Below are 24319 nucleotides of genomic sequence, written 5' to 3' on the forward strand. Positions count from 1 at the left end.
TACCTACAATTCTTCTAAATCTTGACAATAGTCAGAAACTTCGCAAAAGAAATATCTGTTTTTTTTTTCGATATAATAAAGTTTTTTTTAATAATACAATGATGGTGGCAAACAGTAATACGGCCCGCCCGATGGTAAGTGGTAACCGTAGCCCATGGATGCCTGTGACGTCAGCAACAGTGATTTTACAATTGTCGCACCTGTCACCGTGGTGAAATTGGGGCCTGGTCGGATCATTTACCTCTTGAATTACTGTGTGATTTTAGTGTATTAAGAGTTAAGTCAACAAGTGAAATAAGGGAACCGAACAAGATCGTATGGGGTGTAAGAAAGCCGTCAAATTGCTCTGTATCAGGAACACTGTGATAGGGTACTAAGATGCATTGTTTTTCCCCATGAGCTAATAGAATGCTGTGACCGACTTTGTACTAATACAGATCACAGGCGAGTTATTGATGACTTATACTCTAGTCTAATAGATGCTTTAAAACGTGCCGCATCTGTGAGCTGTGAGAGTACAAAGGAATTTTAGCAGTTTTTGGAAGCAGACGAGTAGGATGGGTCCTAGGTCGAGCCTTCCCGTGAATGTGATGGGTGAAAGTAATCCGGAAAGAATAGCGGAACTATTCAAAGCCCATTTCAAAGTCGAGTCGCCGTTAGGCCCATCAAGGGATCCGCCAATTTCGGTGCAGCCTGGCTCTAGAACGCCTATAAGGTTTACAGCCGGTGAGGTGAAAGCAGCAGTGAAGGGCATGACCCGCGGAAAGTCACCTGGGCATGATTCCCTTAGTGTAGAACATCTCCAGTATGCCGGGGATCATTTGCCTAGGATACTTGCCATGCTCTTCACTCTATGCATTAGTCACAGTTACTTACCTGACGAGATGATAAAAACGGTTGTGGTACCTGTACCTAAGAACCGTACGGGCGATGCGTCGGATATAAGTAACTACAGACCCATCTCATTAGCTACCATAGTAAGTAAGGTGTTGGACAGTATGCTTGACAAGGCGCTGGAGAAGATTGTGCCTCTCCACGACGCCCAGTTTGGGTTTAGGTCAGGTCTATCAACCGAGGCTGCGGTTCTGTGCCTCAAGCATACTGTCCGATATTACACAGATCGTAGAACACCAGTTTACGCATGCTTCTTGGACTTATCCAAGGCATTCGACCTGGTGTCCTACGATCTCCTGTGGAAAAAGCTAAGCCAGGCTGCGGTACCTGGAGAGCTGGTTGAGCTGTTTAAATGTTGGTACAGTCATCAGAGTAACAGGATAAGATGGGCGGGTTCGCTGTCTGACTCCTACAAATTGCAGTGCGGGGTAAGACAGGGAGGCCTAACTTCGCCAAGGCTATTCTGCCTATATATGGACCACCTGATTGATGAGCTTAGCGGCACTCGAGCGGGTTGTTCAGTCGGAGGACAGTGCTTCAATAACATCAGCTACGCTGACGATATGGTGTTACTTAGCCCTTCGGTTTGCGCGCTTAATAAACTACTGGCCATATGTGAAAGATGCGCAGGGGCACATGGCCTCAGGTACAATTCTAATAAGACTGAGTTACTAATTTTCAAAGCTGGCACAAAAACATACAACATAGTACCACCAGTCATGTTAGGGGGTGTTCAGTTGAAATTAGTAACACAGTTTAAGTACCTGGGGCATTGGGTCACTGCGTCTCAAAATGATGACACGGACGTGGAGAGGGAGCGCAGGGCACTATCAGTGAGAAGCAACATGTTGATCCGCAGGTTTGCAATATGCACAACAAGTGTTAAATTAACCTTGTTCAGATAGTATTGCCAAACTTTTTACACTTGCAGCCTGTGGATCAATTACACGAAGAAAGCTTATAGTGCTCTGCGCGTCCTCTACAATAACGCATTCAGGATGCTGATGGGGCTGCCGCGGTACTGCAGTGCTTCGGGGATGTTCGCGGAGGCACACACGGACGATTTCCATGCCATTATGCGCAAACGCGTCGCGTCCCTGATGCGCCGTGTGCGCGGCAGCACCAACGGGCTCTTGAGCGCGGTCGCTGGGGCCCATGACAGCCCGATATTTGGACACTGGGCAAAATCACACGCGCCACTTGCCCAGTATGACATGTAACAATTTATAATTTATAGAAATCTGTAATTTAATATAATTAATTTAAGAATTTATATGTAGCCTTTTTAATTGTTTAATATAATATAATGTGAGTGACGCGTGAGTGAGGAAGAATGTACAAACTAAAAATAATTTATGTTAATTTATTTGTTTTATAATTTATTTGTTGTTTTTTTTTTTTTTAATTTTTTTTTTTTTTTTTTCTCCTATAGAAGACACACCGCGACTGAAAGAGCTGCCAACAGCGGGACAGACGGTGGTGGCGCGGTTCACGGACGGCCACCACTACCGCGCGCTCGTCCAGCGCGTCAGCTCCAAGCACAGGCGCTGCCTGCTCGAGTACATCGAGTACGGTGAGTGTCTCTATAGAGGACAGTACCACACCCCGGACACTGGCGATCAAATGTATGAAACAAACGCGTTCCTACGCACACAGTCTAAGCTCGTGTAGGTGAACGCGTACCATGCTTGTGTGAGTGAGATAAACCGTGCTAGGGTTCCCGCCATTTTGTTGACAAGTTCGATGACCTCAATGACCCAAAACTCATTGCGCGAATTAGGAAGAAATATAGAATCATATTATGCTGTAAGGTGGGTATCTAAGCTCGATTTATACAATAGTTTCCTATTTTGAATCAGTATAAACGAAGTAACAAAATTTTTGTAAGGAAATTCAGGCCACCAAAATATTACGTAAGTTGAAAACATGATTTTTTGTTCATATAGATATTGTGTTGTTTTCAGTGTGATCTGATAGGTTTAGGTCTAAAACAGATAGGGTAAAAGAAATACTAAACATAAGTACCTATTGTAAGTTGGTATTCTACTAAAACATAAAACACTTTAAAAATAACTGGGTATGTACTTGCCTTGATTCATACAATGGGAATCTGTGGAACTTTCTTTTAGTTTTGTCGTTTATAGAGCTTAAACAACCGTACACAGCACAACACACGCCCATTACAAAAGGATTTGTAAATATTTGTTTAATATTTTACGTGGCCTCCGCTCTGCGCACCGCGTCGTCGCGTCCTTGCCAGCCGGTAACTGAGAGGTAACCGAGAGCGGGTGGGTGGCACTTTCAACGGGAGGCAGGGAGTGTCCATACTATACGTTAGTACTATTTATTATACTGTGACAGTACTATAGGAGCTGCCAACGGCGGGACAGACGGTGGTGGCGCGGTTCACGGACGGCCACCACTACCGCGCGGCTCGTCCAGCGCGTCAGCTCCAAGCACAGGCGCTGCCTGCTCGAGTACATCGAGTACGGTGAGTGTCTCACTATAGAGGACAGTACTATAGGAGCTGCCAACGGCGGGACAGACGATGGTGGCGCGGTTCACGGTCGGCCACCACTACCGCGCGCTTGTCCAGCGCGTCAGCTCCAAGCACAGGCGCTGCCTGCTCGAGTACATCGAATACGGTGAGTGTCTCTTTAGAGGACAGTACTATAGGAGCTGCCAACAGCGGGACAGACGGTGGTGGCGCGGTTCACGGACGGCCACCACTACCGCGCGCTCGTCCAGCGCGTCAGCTCCAAGCACAGGCGCTGCCTGCTCGAGTACATCGAGTAAGGTGAGTGTCTCTTTAGAGGACAGTACTATAGGAGCTGCCAACAGCGGGACAGACGGTGGTGGCGCGGTTCACAGACGGCCACCACTACCGTGCGCTCGTCCAGCGCGTCAGCTCCAAGCACAGGCGCTGCCTGCTCGAGTACGGTGAGTGTCTCACTATAGAGGACAGTACTATAGGAGCTGCCAACAGCGGGACAGACGGTGGTGGCGCGGTTCACGGACGGCCACCGCGCGCTCGTCCAGCGCGTCAGCTCCAAGCACAGGCGCTGCCTGCTCGAGTACATCGAGTACGGTGAGTGTCTCTATAGAGGACAGTACTATAGGAGCTGCCAACGGCGGGACAGACGGTGGTGGCGCGGTTCACGGACGGCCACCACTACCGCGCGCTCGTCCAGCGCGTCAGCTCCAAGCACAGGCGCTGCCCGCTCGAGTACATCGAGTACGGTGAGTGTCTCTATAGAGGACAGTACTATAGGAGCTGCCAACGGCGGGACAGACGGTGGTGGTGCGGTTCACGGACGGCCACCACTACCGCGCGCTCGTCCAGCGCGTCAGCTCCAAGCACAGGCGCTGCCTGCTCGAGTACATCGAGTACGGTGAGTGTCTCTATAGAGGACAGTACTATAGGAGCTGCCAACGGCGGGACAGACGGTGGTGGTGCGGTTCACGGACGGCCACCACTACCGCGCGCTCGTCCAGCGCGTCAGCTCCAAGCACAGGCGCTGCCTGCTCGAGTACATCGAGTACGGTGAGTGTCTCACTATAGAGGACAGTACTATAGGAGCTGCCAACGGCGGGACAGACGGTGGTGGCGCGGTTCACGGACGGCCACCGCGCGCTCGTCCAGCGCGTCAGCTCCAAGCACAGGCGCTGCCTGCTCGAGTACATCGAGTACGGTGAGTGCTTTCTGATACCAACTTATATAGGCTGGCCAATAGCGCTGGTGGCCTAGCAGTAAGAGCGTGCGACTTCCAATCCGGAGGTCGCGAGTTCAAACCCCGGCTCGTACCAATGAGTTTTTCGGAACTTATGTACGAAATATCATTTGATATTTACCAGTTGCTTTTCGGTGAAGGAAAACATCGTGAGGAAACCGGACTAATCCTAATAAGGCCTAATTTCCCCTCCGGGTTGGAGGGTCAGATGGCAGTCGGTTTTGTAAAAACTACGTCTATTCTTGGGATTAGTTGTCAAGCGGACCACAGGCTCCCATGAGCCGTGGCAAAATGCCGGGATAACTCGAGGAAGAAGAAGACAGGGTGGCCAATAATAACCGCATTCCCATTGCCAGGAGGTTTTGGGATTATACTGAGCAACTTTTACTATGGGACCAACGCCGAAATCGCGACAAAAATATTTGGCTAATTCATACATTTAGGCCGGTCCATTTTCTATGGGAGGTAATTTTTTTTTTTATATTTTATATGAATGAATCATCACACATTGTCATTGAACGCTGTCCTCTCAGAGCATAGAATAATCATATTCATATATCTGTGGCTGTCAGAATGGACGGTACAGCAATATAATAGTAGTATAGGAGTTTTGTGTGTGTGTATTGTGTATTTTTAATTTTAAGATATATTTTATAATAATAATATATGTATGCTATAGTTGGTCAAACCCATTTGTCAGTCAGTAAGAACTTGGAAAACTATACTCATATATATATATACCTTTTCTTTTGGGTGCTAGTACTAGTGTAAGACAAAGATAGTATGATTCTCTCTGTCTATGATTGAAATGAGACAGTCCTAAACAAACTATAGTTTTAAGGTATTTATAGTTGGTCAAGCAGATCTTGTCAGTAGAAAAAGGCGGCAAATTTGAAAAATGTAGGCGCAAAGGGATATCGTCTCATAGAAAATTTGAATTTCGCGCCTTTTTCTACTGACAAGATCTGCTTGACCATCTATATCTATGGGCCAATAGTTGCCTGAAAATAAATATTTTCATTTAATAATTATGCGCGAACGATGGAGATAGGAACAGGCGGGTCAATGCACGAGATTCCTCGTGCTGAACGTCCTTAGAGCATTTAGATTTAGATATTTATTCTATTAATATTAAATTACATTATAAATTATGCTAGACTAATCTACATGAATTTATATTATGATCGTCATTCATATTTACAAAATATTATTTAATAGATACAAAAAAAAAAACAATGACAATGTAAATTTAATGTTTAATAACTGGAGTCGCCTTTAAGAGCTTACCCCTCTGCCGAAAAACTTGCACAATTGTGCAAACTTTTGTATGGACTGGCTATTTGTACTTTACGTACAAATCATGTAGAAATAGCAATTTTACGTCCCCTCCCCCGCAAAAATCGGCAGACTGTTTCGTACAGAAAATGACGTCTCCAGTTACTAAATCGTCAGGTGACAAGCATAAATCACTAATTACTAAAAAAATTATGAACTTGTGGTGGTAATTAGTGAGTTTTGCTTGTCACCCGACGAAATGCTCTAAGTAAGTTCTTTAGTAAAATTGCTAATAAATATAAAATGTTGTTCGCAGGCAACGCAACGATCGTGGAAGACCTGGAGTCCCTCTGCCCGTGTCCCGATAACTTCTCCCTCGCCGCTCGTCCGACGCTCACCTCGCACGTGACGCTTCAGATGAAACAGGAGGCGTTCTCCGACGCTGCGACAGCCTATTTGGACAAGCTGAAGGATGACGCCACTGTGTTGACGCTGGTGAGTGTTGTACAGTAGGGCACTGTATGTCACACGTGACGCTGCAGGAGGCGTTCTCTGACGCCGCCACCGCCTACTTGGACAAACTGAAGGACAATGTTGATAATGATGATATAGATAAATACCTTTAATATTACTAGGATACATAATCAGGATAGTGTCAGGGAGCCGGCCGCGGAACCGCCGGAACTTGACACCTGGGGCCAAAACTCCTCCTTGGTGAAGTTGCTAGACGTTCAGTCGGAACGCTCACCACAAAAAACTGGCCAAGTCGAGTCGGACTCGCGCACCAAGGGTTTACGTACCATTTACGCAAAAAAACTGCCAAAAATCACGTTTGTTGTATGGGAGCCTCACTTTTATATTTATTTTTAATTTTATTGTTTTTAGTATTTGTTGTTATAGTGGCAACAGAAATACATCATCTGTGAAAATTTCAACTACCTAGCTATCACGGTTCATGAGATACCGCCTGGTGACAGACAGACAGAGAAGTCTTAGTAATATGGTCCCGTTGCGCAATATCGAAAAGTGGTCTGGAGCTTAATGTATCTCTTCCACAGAGCATTCCATCCGGCGAGAAGACCGGCCCCAGCAAGACTCCCGTCCGCCTGACCGTGACGGAGTCCAATGAAGTAGTGAACCGCACCGTGGACTCGCTGTCCACGCCGGAGTGGCAGAAGTTACTGGAGCGGGGCGGGGATGTGCTAGGTAATACATCATCTACAGAGCATCCCTTAAGACCGGGCCCAGTAAGACAGTCTGCTTGACCGTATCAGAGTCCAAGGAGTCAGCCGCACTGTGGATTCGCTGTTCACGCCGAAGTGGCAGAAGATCATGGAGCGGGGGGGGACGTGCTAGGTAATACATCTTCCACAGAGCATCCCGTAAGACTGCAGTCAACCGCACTGTGGACTCGCTGGAGTGGAGTGGAAGATACTGGAGCGAGGCGGGGATGTGAGCTTCCACAGAGCATTTATAAAGCTATTCTTCTGCATCCATTTTAATTGTACTAAAACGACAGACGTTACACACAAATTGGTGTAACCAAACCGATATTTATAGTGTACAGTCAGCAATAGAAGTTGCTAAGCGGGCCAGGTGTTCACAATGATCTTGACACGACTTTATTGTTAAGAGAATAAGAGCGTGTCAAGGTATTTTTGAACGCCCACCTAGCAATTTCTGCTGCTGACTTAAAACAGGCTGAAATTGATTTTTATCCATTATTGTCTCCAGAAACGGAAACGTTCCACTTCCACCACGTCACATACGTGGACCCTCCAGCAGCAGGTGGCGAGATGGTGATCCTGGACTGCAGCACGCTCGAGCACGCCATTGTGAGCGGCCACCACAAGAACGCCGAGCACGCGCGCAAGGCCTTCGCTCTCACTCCCCAGGTATGCGCCTCTCTGTCTCACAGACGTAAGGCGAAGAGGCACGTAAGGAAACTCGCTTTATAGTAAAAACTGGCCAAGAGCGAGTCGCGCACGAAGGGTTCCGTACAATTGCGCAAAAAAAAACTGCAAAAAATGGCGTTTGTTGTATGGAACCCCACTTAAATATCTGTCAAAGTTTCAAATGTCTATTACGCTCACAGAATTAATAATAATACTAGGTACAGAAGACTCACTCTCCAACAAAACGCGTCTGTTACGATCAGGACAGATATGGCCGCTAGGTGGCGACAGCGCCACGCGCGGCTTATGGCTAGCCACCAAAATTGGTGTGGGACGGATGTACTTGTAACTAGCTACCTGTAGCAAAGCGACGAAATCGCGGAGTGAGCCACGCCTGTCACATTTCATGAGATACAGCCTGGTGACAGACAGTGGTGTTTTAGTAATAGGGTCCCGTTTTTACCCTTTGGGTACAGAACCTTAAAAGAGAGCTTCTATGCCACAGAAAGACAAACATATAAAGCACCCCCCTTTTGCGTCGGGGGTTATAAATACGTGAATGGTAGCGATGAAAGCGTGAATCGAATCAAAATCTCTGATAGAGTCAGACCAAGAAAAGTCTGCACCGGATTTGATAGCCCACGCAGTGCAAGTATATATTATTTTATACGTCAAACTTCTATGAAATTATGACCAAAGAGAATAAATAGTATAGAGGGCTATTGCCAAAGTAAATTTTGTATTGCCAAGGTACATTTACTGCCATCTATCGACACACGATTAAAACTTAAAATAAAATTGAAAATGTATAAATTAGCCAAAATATGTTTACGGATAAATGATTTTTAATTTTTATTGTTCCATAGTTCCATACTGACCCATGTTCTTTCACTGATATGTGTTAAAATTGTTAAATATCAAACGGTGTCGTCAACGCTATCTAGCCGAGAATAGGCCAAAGTTAATGGCGCCATCTATTCGAGAATGACATTTTCTTGATTTCCGAGGCACGTTTTTTTCTCAGACTTTATCTTATACGGAGGATATATATCTCTGTTATGACGTATAGGTAAATAACACTGGCACTGCGAGGGCTATCAAAATCGCTGCAGACTGTTCGTGGTTTAACTCTAGTCTACCACTACCACGGTTCATGAGATACAGCCTGGTGACAGACAGACAGACCCTTCAGTGGAGTCTTAGTAATAGCAAAGACATATGTAACTTCGTATAAGACGAATAAAGTCTAAGGAAAAAACGTGCCTCGGAATTGAAGCAAAAGTCATTCTCGAATAGATGCCGCACACACCTTTAGCCTATCCTCGGCTAGATGGCGTGACGACACCGTTTCATATTTAACAATTTTAACACATAGATATTAGTGAATGAACATGGATCAAAATGATATAAAAATAATAAAATCATTTATCCATATATATATACATTTTTTGATAACTTTATACGTTTTCATTTTGAGTTTTAGTCGTGTGTCGATAGATGGCAGTAAATTTACAGTGACTACAAAATTTACAATGACAGGACCCCTCTATACTATCTATTCTTTTTGGTAATAGGGTTATGGGGGCTTTGGGTACAGAATCCTAATAACCGGGCAAGTGCGAGTCGGACTCGCGCACGAAGGGTTCCGTACCATAATGCAAAAAAAAAAAAAACAAAAAAAAAAGCAAAAAAAAAAAACGGTCACCCATCCAAATACTGACCACTCCCGAAGATGCTTAACTTTGGTCAAAAATCACGTTTGTTGTATGGGAGCCCCATTTAAATCTTTATTTTATTCTGTTTTTAGTATTTGTTGTTATAGCGGCAACAGAAATACATCATCTGTGAAAATTTCAACTGTCTAGCTATCACGGTTCGTGAGATACAGCCTGGTGACAGACAGACGGACGGACGGACGGACGGACAGCGAAGTCTTAGTAATAGGGTCCCGTTTTACCCTTTGGGTACGGAACCCTAAAAAGAGCTTCGATGCCATTATCAAACAACACAACGGGGTTATGGGGTTATAAATACAGTGGGCGATGAAAGCGTGCATTGAAATAAATTTTCTGATAAAGTGTTTAAGAGCCAACGGGAGTGGTCATTTCTCCATACAAACGTACTCCTCGTTTTCCTCCGTGGTTTTTGAAGCTAGAGCAATGATTTTTTCAACACAGATTAATATTGTCAATATCTGTGTCGGACCGTTTTGCTTTATTTGATATTTTTGTTTTTTAAGGCGCTAGAGCCCTTCAAAAATGGCCAAAATGGCCTAATTGACTATGCCGCAATGAGAGGCGTGGCATTCAAAACTGATATCAATTAGCCAAAAAAGCAAAACGGTCCGACACAGATAATTTCATAATCATTTAGATTTCCAAATTTGGTTACGATTGGTTAAGTTTTGCAGGAGGAAACAGAGGAGTACGAAACCTCGATTTTTACGCAGGATTTTTCGCCTTGTCCTTATCGCACTACTTTTAGGTGCCGCTTCCGTTAGCGAGACGGGTATATTTACCTAAATTATTTAAAACTCAGCTCCTGTTTCGTCTTAATGTTTCAGCTGCAAGAATATTGTAACAGCGCCCTCGCCAAGGACCCGTACCTGCCGAAACCCGAGGAGCTGTGCATCGCGATGTGCCCTATCAGTAAGTCACGTTCGGTTTTTTATAGTTCGTTTTTTTTAGCATTAGAAAGAACTTGAAAGAAGGTAAGCGATCTTGACTTTTCATTGAAAAACTTACTTACTTAATTACTTTGTTGGCGTGGTGACCCAAAATGAGTCTTGGCCTCCAACACAACGCTAATAATTGAAAAACGCTTTTTAAAAATCATTAACTAAGCAGAAAAATATAAATGATCGTATTAGATTCATAATTGTTACATATTTGCCGTAACTTATTTTTAAAATGTTATTTTCAATTAAAAGACACATCAAGATTGTTTACCTTATTTCTAATGCTAAAAAAAAACGAACTATAATTGGGAATATTACTGAAATGTTCTGCCGCCAGAGTGCAGCACTAATTTGTTTAGTAAGCCGTAGAGTAACTTATACATACTAGGCCTTAAACAGTTTTTTGTCAACTTTTCACTATGACATTGATGCACCAAGGTGGTTTGTTTACTTTACATGTGGCCTACCGCGAAACGCTAAAATCGAAATTTCTTTATCTGCCTCTCTATCGATCGAATAAGAGTGATAGAGAGGCAGAAACCGAACTTTCGATTGTCGTGTTTCACGGTAGGCCATGTGATTGACCTAGTGACGTGTCATTGATGATGTCAATGAGGTTTGTTTACTGTATGTGCTAATGGTGCTCTACGCAGAGCTTTGCCTAATATTCCCTATTGTAAAACACTCTCTGGCCACGCGGTCCTACTGCTTTGTCCTACCACATGAACTATTTTTCCGCTTGATCCGATTAATCGGATTCCCAGGAATTGTAATTCCGCTTCGTCCTACCGAACGGACCACATGACCTTTTTGAAGTGAAAACTTCTTTTTGTCAAAAATGGACGGCAAAGTCGACTTTGCCGTCTAAAAAATAGGTCGCGAAGCGCTTAGTTTATGGTCAGTCAAAAATTAAAAAGTTAAAAACATTGCAGTCTCGATTTTGGGACTGCAATGTCGCATACAAATTCCATTATTTGTCGAGTTCCAATCTTTTTAAAAGTTGAAATGGCCATATCAATTGAAGGCACAGGCCCTTTGAACAGACAAACAGATGATTAGTGCCGCGACTATTTAGTTGTCTCAAATAGGTTGGCGTATTTTCGGCAGAAAAATACACTTCTATTTTTTTATTAAAAAAACCGGGCAAGTGCGAGTCGGACTCGCGCACGAAAGGTTCCGTACCATAATCCAAAAAAAAAAAAAACAAAAAAAAAGCAAAAAAAAAACGGTCACCCATCCAAGTACTGACCACTCCGGTCCCGACGACGTTGCTTAACTTTGGTCAAAAATCACGTTTGTTGTATGGGAGCCCCATTTAAATCTTTATTTTATTCTGTTTTTAGTATTTGTTGTTATAGCGGCAACAGAAATACATCATCTGTGAAAATTTCAACTGTCTAGCTATCACGGTTCGTGAGATACAGCCTGGTGACAGACGGACGGACGGACAGCGAAGTCTTAGTAATAGGGTCCCGTTTTACCCTTTGGGTACGGAACCCTAAAAAATAAAAAGGCGGCAAGGGCTTTCTTCTGTGAAAATATATACGTAACAACTTTGCTTTTGTAAAATATTTCTATGATATTTATATTTCTTCCACCATTTTTTAGAAAAGCACTATATATGACTCGGCTGGAAGGCTACTTGCTGGCTTCGGATTCAATTAAACGGACTCCCAAGGTCGTCCGTTTAAAACGAGTCCTCAGCCTGCAAGTAGCTACTTTCCGCTACTTCCGGAGCGCCACAACCTAATGGGGGTGCCCCAGGGATCCTGCCTTTCAAACACTCTCTTCAGCATACTACTTAACGACTTACCAGCTACAATTACTGGCGCCGATATTTACATGTACGCCGACGACGTCACTGCGGTAGTGAGTACGCCCACGAAAAATGAGCTTGAAACGGCCCTAAATAACGTTGTTCGGCAGTTAAATGAGTGGTTCAAGGCCAACGGACTGGCGCTTAACAAAAATAAGACCTGTTTTATGACAGTAAAACTCAACGGCCATCCCAGTGAGAACCTACAAGTGTGTGCGGACGATGCCCCTATACAGCACGTGTCCTGCACACGCTTGCTCGGGTTCCACCTCGACAGTGCGCTCACTTGGGAGAGGCACATAGACGAGGTGTGTAATCGACTAGGCCGCGCCTGTTTCGCACTGCGCCGCCTGGCGCGCACCGCCGGGAGGACCACGGTGCGAGAATGCTACTTCGCGACGGTCCACTCCGTGTTGACGTATGGTGTGGAGCTTTGGGCCAGAGCCGCGGACTGGTATATTTTCTCAATGCAAAAGCGAGCACTCCGCGGTATGGCAGGTAAACCGAACGACGCTCCAGCCCGGGAGCTATTTCTCGAGTTCCAAATTCTACCCCTACCCTGTATACTAATACAGCAAGTAGCAGTGTTTACACACACTAATCGAGATCGGTTCAAACGCAGGGGTACGAACTCTAGATATCCACTGCGTAGTAACTAGCACGGAGACCGGCTAGTAGCAGAGCGACACAAATTAGCAAAGTCGGCTAAGTCGGTTTATTGCTTCGGCCCTTCAGTCTATAATCGATTACCCGATTCCATTAGAAATGCAACTTCCATTGAAGGATTTAAATCTAAACTAAAAAAGTGGCTTCTTGAGAAGATGTTTTACGATTATAGTGAGTTTTTTGACATTCCACTAGTAATTTGATAACTAATACCTACAGGTGTGACATTTGTATATTACTATATAGACTACATTTCTCATTGTTTGAAAATAATTTAGACACCTATATTGCTAATTATAACAATTAATTATATTTATATTTATATAATTTGGATTGTGTTTACAGGTATATGCACATTAATATACTAGACAAATACTAGCACTTATATGATAAAAAATGACATGTAACAATTGTTATCAATAAATTTTTCATTTCATTTCATTTCATTTCCGAGCCTCGACAATAATGTACTACGAGGGGTGCCTTTTAAGTTCTGTCGTTTGTAAAATCTAAAGACAATTTAAACCTCAAGTACTATTTATTGTTTTTTTAAGTACTTGCTGTGATATTTAATACACTTTTTCATTTGTTCGATTCAGTTTTGAAACCACTTATTCCACTCCGAAGTTGGGACATCAAAATGGCCGTTTTGTATCCGTCAACCGCCTCTTCTTGTATTCGGTACGATTAACCACGAAGACATTGCATGATTTTAGGGAAAGTAAAGAAATCTTTAGGGCTCAAGTCAGGGCTGTACGGCGGGTGGTCCAGAATTTCGACGTTTTGCTCTAGTAGAATCGCAATTGTTTGCCGGGAGGAGTGTGAGCTTGCATTGTCCTGGCTCAGTCTCAGTACCATACGATGTTTTCGGTTGATTTTTCGGAATTCACTTATAGCTTCTAGTAAGCAAACTGTAATATACTAGTCAGGGCTAACTGTTTTGTGATTTTCTAACACGATGGTGGCAACGTGTCCACTTTTGGCGACAAACGAGGCGATTATTTTTTTAAGTACTACTTGAGCGTATGACTTATTTGGTCGGTTTCCGCTCGTTTTAGAACACTCCGACGGTGGATTGCTGTTTGGAATCAGGATCATAAGCATAAATCCAAGATTCATCACCACTCACAATGTCATAAATGAGTTTTGTATCTCCTCGATCGAATTGCTGTAGAGTTTTGCAGCACTAACTAGTGCGAGCCATTTTTCGGTCGGCAGCAAGCAAATGTGGTGTCCGGCGAGATTTTTTTTTTTTACACCTAGCTCTTCATGTAAGGTTTTTTAAATGGTAGTCCCTGAAATGCGTATAGAAGCTGCTATCGTTCGGTATATCACATAGCGATCTTCGAAAATCAGCTGCCGTACAGCCTCAATGCTTTCCTGGTTTTTCGCGGTGTTCGGACGACCTTCACCCAGTCTATCACCGAGACTAGAGCAATCGCGTTAAAATTCCAAATCAGAATCGTTACACAATCAGAAGGCATGATGCTTTGTCAATGTAAACAGTAGTCAGCTCAAGCACTGAAGTCGCGTTAAACGTCATTTAAAGTTATAGAAAATTATCGCACGGAAATTTTCCTATGAAATTTCCATTTTCACAACTGACTTGTCAACTTTAACTCGACGCTATTCTAAAACGGTTCGGTCAATCATGATTCGTTTAATTGTTTTTGAATACTTAATTCACATAGTTTGATACGATGGTAGTTTTTTTTTATATAATTGTGAGAGATTTGCAAACGACAAGACTTAAAAGGCGGCCCTCGTATAGCGGCGCTGAGCACTTTTTGAGGTGGGGAAAAAATGATAAACTCGATTCAGCGTAACGCGTAACGTAACGCTGACGTCATGTGTCACGGACAATGTTATTCACCAAAGAACTTTAGTCATAACGTATCGTAATTAGGTCAATTATATAAAACTGGACTTTTATATTAAGCAATAAAGCTCAATGTTCTAATCTTGTACGGGCTGAAATACTAGGATCTCACAGTTACATTCTAACTTTATAACACTCCAATATAATTCAATAAAGCTACAACTACATCTTCATGAAATCGCAAATAAAAGTGAACTCTAGTACTGGTGAATAAAACTCAAAATATCATGACCAAATAAATATATTTAGAGGTCTGCAAGGTAACTTTACAATTTCTATTTGAATTTTAAACTATTAACGCTACAAATTTAAGCTCACTGGCCAGCAATTTCGGAATTAAAGTTTTTCAATAGAAAGGAGGATCAATTATACATAGTGCTGCAGACATTTTGGACTAGTCATTGAGTTTTCACTTCTGTCGGCACTCCTGGAGTGCGACCCGTTGTTTATAACTATTTTTTTTTTCCTATTTGTTTGATTAATCGGACTACAAGGACTTGTAATTCCACAAGTTTGTCTCACACTTTTATTGATTTATTTATGTCGGCGGCCGATCGTAAGATCAGGCATATCGTGAAATTCCTAGGCATATCGTGAAACGTGAAAATCTTTGACGCGCTCCCTGAGTCGACGGAGCCCCGCCACGCGGGGCTCCTATTTCTGGGCAGTTTGCCCTTCGGGCATCTAAAGCAACCTAACGAACCTATCTTACCTATATATTGGTTTAATGCCACTATCGTCAAAACATTACACAGGAACATTACGATCGGCCGCCGACATTTACATAAGGAGATCCAACAGCTAACTAAATGACATGGAATCTTAGATAGAGCCAATTAGAGGAACTCACAATTAGATATGTAATAAAAACATATATGTACTTAAGTAACACGTCTCTCACACACACACAGACACTTCTAACATCATCATCATTCATGGATCTTTGAATCGCAGTGATGTGCAATTGTATCGTTTAGTTCGGTTACTCCTAGGCGTTTGTCACTTTCTTACCAGTAATTGGCCATTACAGAGAAGCAGTGGCTCCGCGCCGTGATGGGTGAACAACTTGGCGGTCCGGGCGGCGCTGAAGCCCAGGTTCTGTTCTACGACTACGGACACATGCCGACCGTGCCCGTCACCGCGCTGCGCAAGATGATGCCCGAATTCGCGCGAGATATACCTGCCGCTGTCTGTACCCTGGTTATCAAAGGTTAGTGCACCAATTGTACGTTAGATGGCGTTGTACCGGCCGGTGGAAATCCTACATCGCGCTGTTAAGATTTTTCCTAGAATAATGGGGTTGGGTGATGGATTTTGTGTATTGTCCTTGTGGATCGCTTGGACTTACGAGTGGCAGTAATTAAATGGTTTCGTGGGGTATTTGGTGAGAAGTATTATGACATCGAGAACAAGGAAGGGATGGGAGACCAGGCCCCTGTTTCACCAACGTGACAGGTGCGGCGAATTGTAAAATCACTGTTGCTGACGTCACAGGCATCCATGGGCTACGGTTACCGCTTACCATCGGGCGGGCCGTATTCCTGTTTGCCACCATCATTGCATTATTAAAAAAAACTTTATTATATCGGATAAAAACAGATATTTCTCCTGCGAGGTTTCTGACAATTGTCACAAGAAACACTACAATTGTCACGAAATTCCGACATATAACTCATTACCTGTCAAGAATTACCTACAATTCTTCTAAATCTTTGACAATTGTCAGAAACCTCGCAAGAGAAATATCTGTTTTTATCCGATATAATAAAGTTTTTTTAAATAATACAATGATGGTGGCAAACAGGAGTACGGCCCGCCCGATGGTAAGTGGTAATCGTAGCCCATGGATGCCTGTGACGTCAGCAACAGTGATTTTACAATTCGTCGCACCTGTCACCGATGTGAAATTGGGGCCAGATCCTGTTCTACGACCACGGACACATGGCGACCCTGCCCGTCGCCGCGCTGCGCAAGATGATGCCTGATGCCTGAGTTCGCGCGAGACATCCCCACCGCTGTCTGTACCCTGGTTATCAAAGGTTAGTGCACCAATTGTACGTTAGATGGCGTTGTACCGGCCGGTGGAAATCCTACATCGCGCTGTTAAGATTTTTCCTAGAATAATATGGTTGGGTGATGGATTTTGCGTATTGTCCTTGTGGATCGCTTGGACTTCCGGGTAGGCAAATGGAAAATGGTTTCGTAAGTGATTTGTTAAACTTTTCGACGGCACATAGCAGTAGCTTAAACACCTCTGCTAGATTTAGACCAAGACAAGTCTGCAACTATTTTGATAGCACACGCAGCGCAAGTGTTATTTTAAGCGTCAAAGTTCTATGAAATTATGACGTATAAATAACACTTGCACTGCATATACTATCAAAATCGTTGCAAACTTTTCTTGGTCTAACTCTACGAACATTAATTGAACAGCCTTTTTAATCTAGTTTTTTTTTCACATCACCTATTCGGAAAAGGGCTTTTTCTTCCCCGCTAAGAGGGATCAGTGGCACTTTTCCTCCCTGCTAGGGGGGATCGCACTTTTCTGTTCTAGGACACTGTTTTTGTTATTTTTTCCATTATTTTTTTAGCTTGAATAATATTTTGAAACATACTAATTGTGTCAACACTAAGATTTTTTTATTTTCCTCATAGGGGCTATTCATAAATTACGTCATTTCAAATTAGGGGGGGGGGGGTCTGGACATCGGATGACGGTAGCATGAAGTAGGAGGAAATGGGGTCATTTGAAGCATGATTTTTGGATGATTATAGGAGGGGGGGGGGGGGGGTCCAAAATCGTCAAAAATCGATGACGTAATTTATGGACAGCCCCATAGTGGATGTGAAAAGCAGTATGTGTCACACGGTATCAAAATTATTTCGTCATGGGCGTTAACACTTGAATCCCTCATTACGCTCAGGATTCAATGTACGCCCTTGACGGAAATATATGATTTTGATCCCTTGTAACACAAACTACTATTTTCTACAGGCTTCCCGGAGGCACCGACACCAGAACAGTTGGAGCGCGCCAAAAAGCACATGCAGATGAGCTCGGACGGCGCCGGCGTGCTGCACGTGACGCGCGTCGCCAAGCAGGACCTCGGCGAGTACTTCGTCGTCGCCCCTGACCTCATCAAGGCCATACAGTAATCATACACGCACCAGCCGCCCGTCCGTCAGGATGGTATTTCACCTGTCCAATGTGTATTTTGTCTCACATCTTATACCTTTAAACGAGAAATTCTTGTATATTTATTTACATCAGCGGTCGGCAACAGGCGGCCCGCAAACCTTTCACTTGCGGCCCGCGAGACCCCATGGCTATTTTGTACGTAATATTGACAAACGACAATGTCTCATAAAGACACAAATATTATCAAAGTGTGGCCCGCTTCAATTTCGTTAACTATTATGTGGCCCTTGGCTGCTAAAAGGTTGCGACCGCTGATTTACATGAATTGCTCGGGATCTCGGAAACGGCTCTAACGAATTCGATGAAATTTCGTACATGGGGCTTTTCGGGGCCGAAAGGTCGATCTAGCTAGGTACTATCTCTGGGAAAACGCGTATTTTTGGGTTTTTATATGTTTGCTCGGACTCCCAGATATTTTTGCTTATGCGAGAGTGAGTTACAATGACATTAGACTAAGATATTGGACAGATGGAATGTCACCCTTAGCTGTAATCGGTTCAACAACTTTGTCGACGATAACCCTTCGCGCCTACATGCTTAAATTTGCCACTTTTTTTCTACTGACAGAAATGGCTTGACAGACATTACTTTAAAAGGCTCGACTCTAAAATGTTATATATTTTTTTGCTTAGATGATAAGTTGACAGTTTTATGAAAATGGCTAATAGATCGAACAGTTTTTGTGTGTATTTCTCATTTTTGTTCCAATTTATTTAGTTAACTCGACTACTTTCAGTAACATATTTTATAATATGTTAGTAACATATAGATTTGATTTATCTGATACTTTGACATTTTGTATTTGTTAGTTGACATAAGCATATTATTTGTTATAAGTTACCTATTATTACTTCTTAACCATTTTTTGTCTCACGATAAGGGGCTGTCCATAAATTACGTCATCGATTTTTGACCACTAGACGATTTTAGGGGGGGGGGCTAAAATCATCCAAAAATCATGCTTCGAATGACCCCGTTTCCTCCTACGTCATGCTACCATCATCCGATGTCTAGACCCCCCCTCCCCTCCTAATTTGAAATGACGTAATTTATGAATAGCCCCTAAGCATAATTAATTAATAATATGTATATTTTAGTAAAAGATCCAATGGGTGAAACTTTTTAGTGTGGTTTATTGCCATGGTTACATTACCAACACAACACCAAAAAAAGTTGATCTACCCAAATAAGCGATAAGATAAATGTAAAAACCATTGACGTATAATTACTATAGAGAATCCATACCAAACTATGAAATTGGCCTGATGACAGTAACAAAGAATTATGGAAATAATAGTTTCAAAGAAACATATATGTTAATATGGTTCTAAAAAATGGCCCAATCTCAGTATAAACATTAGGATTATTAATATATTCAATAAAATAAAAGTGCAAAATTCTCCAATCAGCCATTTTGACTGAAACGCCAATCAGAAGCGGCCTAAGGAGTGACGTCATCAATCCATGACGTATTTCTTAGAGCAGCATAGACAACCTCATTGACCGTAATCCATAAATCCTCACCAAAGAGATTGGAGGTTCAAAAAAAATGTTATTTCGCCACTAAACATTTATTACATCCAGAAAATATCATTACACGATGTTAAGTAAATATTTATTTGTTATTAAATAAATAAAATGCTAAATAATATGATATTTCACCAAAAAACTTTTTTAATTATTTGGCTGAATGGAACTATCATTGCCATGTTGGCTGTCGTAACCAGAAAAAATTAAAAAGTAAAACCGGCGCTCGGTGATTTTCACTCGGAAATTGCATGTATCTAAATAATTCATCTTAAATTGCAACCGTGTGAGAGTTTTTGTATAAAATGAGTTATTGTGATTAATGTTTGTAATGTATTTATCCCTAATCATAATATATGGTGCTGAATTTACAATATCATTCGGATTCAAGGGAAAATTCGTAACTGTAAGTATGTAAACAATGTCTATCACCCTTCCACCAACTAATTAATGACGTCACAAATGGCTTGCGAGGCGTTTTCGCGCGAGGTTTAAACTAGCTATAAAAAAATGCAATTATTTATGTTAAATCTTATGAGTATAGCTGAAATATTGTGTTTTTCGGAACCAGTACAAGTGTACCGACAATAATAAAAGGGATTTCAAAATTTGTCATCAGGCCAATTGTCGTAATCGTAACCTGTACCGCGCGATCAAAACGTCGTAAGGGCCGTAATATTCATGGCGCTTACGCCTATTGGGTCGCGAGACTCCGCTCCGCTTCTATGGTTTGTTGTCAAAACAACAACAACTCATGGCGCAAAATACTGATTCTTTGTGCTGGTTCCATACGTTAGTAATAATAGTTCAATGGTGATAACCTTCCGAGTGCGTGTCGGACCACGCGCAGTGAAGGGTTCCGTACCTTCACACAATAAGTGTCAAGTCCATTTATGTAACTTGTCAAAGTGATAGTGCATCTTCTGGATAGGCGTACAGTTTAGGGTGGAGTGAAAGTGGCCAAAATTTTTTTTTTCTTTTTTTCAAATTTCCTGTATCATTAATTGATGATACATAGTATTAGAAGTAATTATGAAAAATTTTAGTTTTCTAAATATATATCTTAAGGTGGCGCATTAGGTTTAAAGTTTTGAAATAATGCAATTTTTGACATTCACATATATGATTTATTGAAAACGATATATGGACCTATTTAACAATTTTAATCATAAACTTTACTGAAATCATAATAAACTAGCAAAATAAACTCAAAAAAATACATTTTATTGTTGAAAATCAGTAGTTTCAGGGCGCTCATAAACACGAAAATATTGAGATTTGGTGTCGAAAACGGGTATCTTGCCTGGCTTTTATCCTTGTACGAATGAATCCATCTCTAGCTTCTGGTCCACAAACTGCTAACGAAGCCTCCGTTACCAGCTTGACACACCTTTCGACAGCCTGAGTGTGGCAAGGATACTTTTCGTAATCCATCAAAGCTCCTGAAGTAATCAGGTTTGAAATTTCTGTGTCGCTATATTTCATTGTCATAGGAGGTTCTGTAATCTTTCCTTTCGTCCAATCTATTAAATCATAATAAGTAGATGCGTCAGCCCTTAGTTCTGGGAGTCGAAATTCGCGAACCTTCTTTCCTTTGGTCTCTTTTCGTGCTTTTAACACTCTTCGAAGAGCCAGCTCCCTTATGTGAGACGCATCATCTTGCAACATAGCCAGCAACAAATTCTCTGGGTGTGTGAAGAATGAATTTCTTTGAATAGTTTTCAGTGCAATACTTCTCAGGTTATCTGGTAAATCCTGACATCTTTTAACCATGTTAAAAACATGAACTGTTCTAAACTGGAGAATAAATGACGAAGTGGTAATTAATTTACATGTAACAAGCACACAAACCATTGCAATGGGCGTTTCAGGTGTTTTTCTAGTAAAATATAGGCAAACAGGATTCTCCGTTTATACATTGGAACAGCTAAACCAACAAAGAATTTGAGGGATCTCGCGACTTTCATTATGAAAGTTTATGCACCAACCTGGTTCGACATAAAGACAAAATCATCATGTAAATATGGTCCAATTCATGTTTTTAACATGGTTAAAAGATGTCAGTATTTACCAGATAACCTGAGAAGTATTGCACTGAAAACTATTCAAAGAAATTCATTCTTCACACACCCAGAGAATTTGTTGCTGGCTATGTTGCAAGATGATGCGTCTCACATAAGGGAGCTGGCTCTTCGAAGAGTGTTAAAAGCACGAAAAGAGACCAAAGGAAAGAAGGTTCGCGAATTTTGACTCCCAGAACTAAGGGCTGACGCATATACTTATTATGATTTAATAGATTGGACGAAAGGAAAGATTACAGAACCTCCTATGACAATGAAATATAGCGACACAGAAATTTCAAACCTGATTACTTCAGGAGCTTTGATGGATTTCGAAAAGTATCCTTGCCACACTCAGGCTGTCGAAAGGTGTGTCAAGCTGGTAACGGAGGCTTCGTTAGCAGTTTGTGGACCAGAAGCTAGAGATGGATTCATTCGTACAAGGATAAAAGCCCGGCAAGACATACCCGTTTTCGACACCAAATGTCAATATTTTCGTGTTTATGAGCGCCCTGAAACTACTGATTTTCAACAATAAAATGTATTTTTTTTAAGTTTATTTTGCTAGTTTATTATGATTTCAGTAAAGTTTATGATTAAAATTGTTAAATAGGTCCATATATCGTTTTCAATAAATCATATATGTGAATGTCAAAAATTGCATTATTTCAAAACTTTAAACCTAATGCGCCACCTTAAGATATATATTAAGAAAACTAAAATTTTTCATAATTACTTCTAATACTATGTATCATCAATTAATGATACAGGAAATTTGAAAAAAAAGAAAAAAAATTTTTTGGCCACTTTCACTCCACCCTAGTACAGATGTAGTGTATAATTCTTTTCCATCGTATTTTCTCGGAAACGTTCGTATTTGTCATGCTACTTCAGTCAACCTCACTACTTTTTGTACCGAGTCCGACTGAAATAGCAAGACACGTTTGTACGTTTCCGTGAAAATACGATGGAAAATAATTCCTCTACATTTGTAATTGTATCGATCGATCACAGGTAACAAATATTGAATTCATACTTATTCGGATATAGGGGAATTCGCCAGTAACTGGCTACTTTTAGTAACTGGCCGCCCTAAACTAAAAATGAATCTATTCACCTATAAACTGAATTAATTTTAGTATAAGGTGGCCAGTTATTGAAACCTTATACTAAAATGAATTCTGTTTATAGGTGAATAGAATTCATTTTTAGTTTAAGCCGGCCAGTTACTAGCGGTTACCGTCCGCTAGGCGTAATACATTTATTATTTAATCGTAATAAATAAATAAAATAAAAATCATTCGTTTCAGACTAAAGATCCATAAATGGTTGGAAATACATGTATTCAAAATATTTTTCCATTACTAGTGGTTCACTCTTTGCCCCGAGACTGACGGCCTTATTTTAAGTCGGTTCTGGCCTTCTTTTTTCCATCCGGGAACGATGGCTTTTATTTATTTTTGATGCAGGGAACTAGGTCCATATTACAAATACCCTATAAACACGCACACAAATCTAAACGCTATTTATGCTCCAGAACGGTGTTTCGATCGGAGAATTAAATCGTTTTTGATATCCCCTTTTTTGTGGTAGAAATCTAAACCTTTGGCTTTCTAGATTCTTTTCCGTGGTCTGTCGCAGGTTGCATCTGGTCTGCGTGCTATAGCTTGGAAACCCCTGTACTAGTTCATCTTGATACTAGAGGCTTCTATCAGCCTTGCCAGCGGCAGGCATCGTGACATTTCGTTCGTGTTTTCCCTGGACATGTCTCTAACATGTCCAGTTTGGTGATGACGTAGCCGGGCATGCATTTCCGTTATCCTGGCGAAGACATCTTATCTTATTATTTTTTGGGGCCCTTGAAGATCCGTCAACTACTCGAGAGCTTTTTCCACAATATCCATGTGCCGGATGATGGAGCTCATGGGTAGCGTTTTAAAGTCCTTTGGCGAAGACATCACTCTAAGTGTTTTTCACTCTTACTTACTTACTAAGACTGGAGAAACTGCCCTTTACAAATATTCTTCTTAGTGGAGAATGTGGAATGTGATACCTCCTGGGGTATTTCCTTTGCGCTACAACATGGGGTTCTTCAAGAAGCGGGTATTGTACCCTAAGTCGGCAACGCTTTAGTGGCTCTTTTTCTTTCATACGTCCATGGGCGGCGGTGATCGCTTATCTTCAGGCGGCACGTCTGCTCGTTTGCTGACTATTATTATTATTATGAGCCTGTTGTGGCCCACTGCTGGGCAAAGGCCTCCCCCCTCTTCCACTCGTCCCGGTTTTGAGCTACATCTGGCCAGTCTCTCAAAAGGGGTCCAAGTTATCCCGCTACTAATATAAAAAAAGTCCTTTTTATTATTTTCCGCCATTTTTCCTTAGTTCTGTTGGCAGTGTTGGCACGCACAGATTTAAGAGTGACCTGTTGAGAATCTTCACTTGGTCGGTCCATTGCACTGTGGGGCGCAATCTCAGTGGTGGGTACCAACCACTCTGCCCTGAACAACGAGCCTCCTGGCCGGGTATTGCGAATATTATAGTTTATAGTATTTGGACATCACCCATTATTGGATTTCAGATATTTTTCCTGTCTGATCTTTCTTTCAGACAATGATCCTGATTTAGACTGTTAAGGTATATTTTTTCCTGTCTGTTCCGTTTGTTCAGGCAAGTCGGGCTTTAAGGCCAAAAATAATTCTT

The 24319-nt window shown here is 42.0% G+C and overlaps 1 protein-coding gene across 1 annotated transcript; it reads left to right on the forward strand.

Moving 5' to 3' along the window:
* Window positions 1–3442: 3442 nt before the first annotated feature.
* LOC134802133 (uncharacterized) lies at window positions 3443–16289 on the forward strand. Its single transcript, XM_063774726.1, has 10 exons — window positions 3443–3539; window positions 3736–3834; window positions 3881–4134; window positions 4187–4438; window positions 4472–4586; window positions 6217–6395; window positions 6959–7106; window positions 7635–7795; window positions 10359–10443; window positions 15864–16289. The coding sequence occupies exons 1-10, from the start codon at window positions 3443–3445 to the stop codon at window positions 16046–16048; spliced, it is 1575 nt and encodes a 524-aa protein (XP_063630796.1). The 3' UTR covers window positions 16049–16289.
* The last annotated feature ends 8030 nt before the right edge of the window (window positions 16290–24319 follow it).

This window comes from Cydia splendana, chromosome 24, assembly GCF_910591565.1.
Source record: "Cydia splendana chromosome 24, ilCydSple1.2, whole genome shotgun sequence".
NCBI classification, from domain to species: Eukaryota; Metazoa; Arthropoda; class Insecta; order Lepidoptera; family Tortricidae; genus Cydia; species Cydia splendana.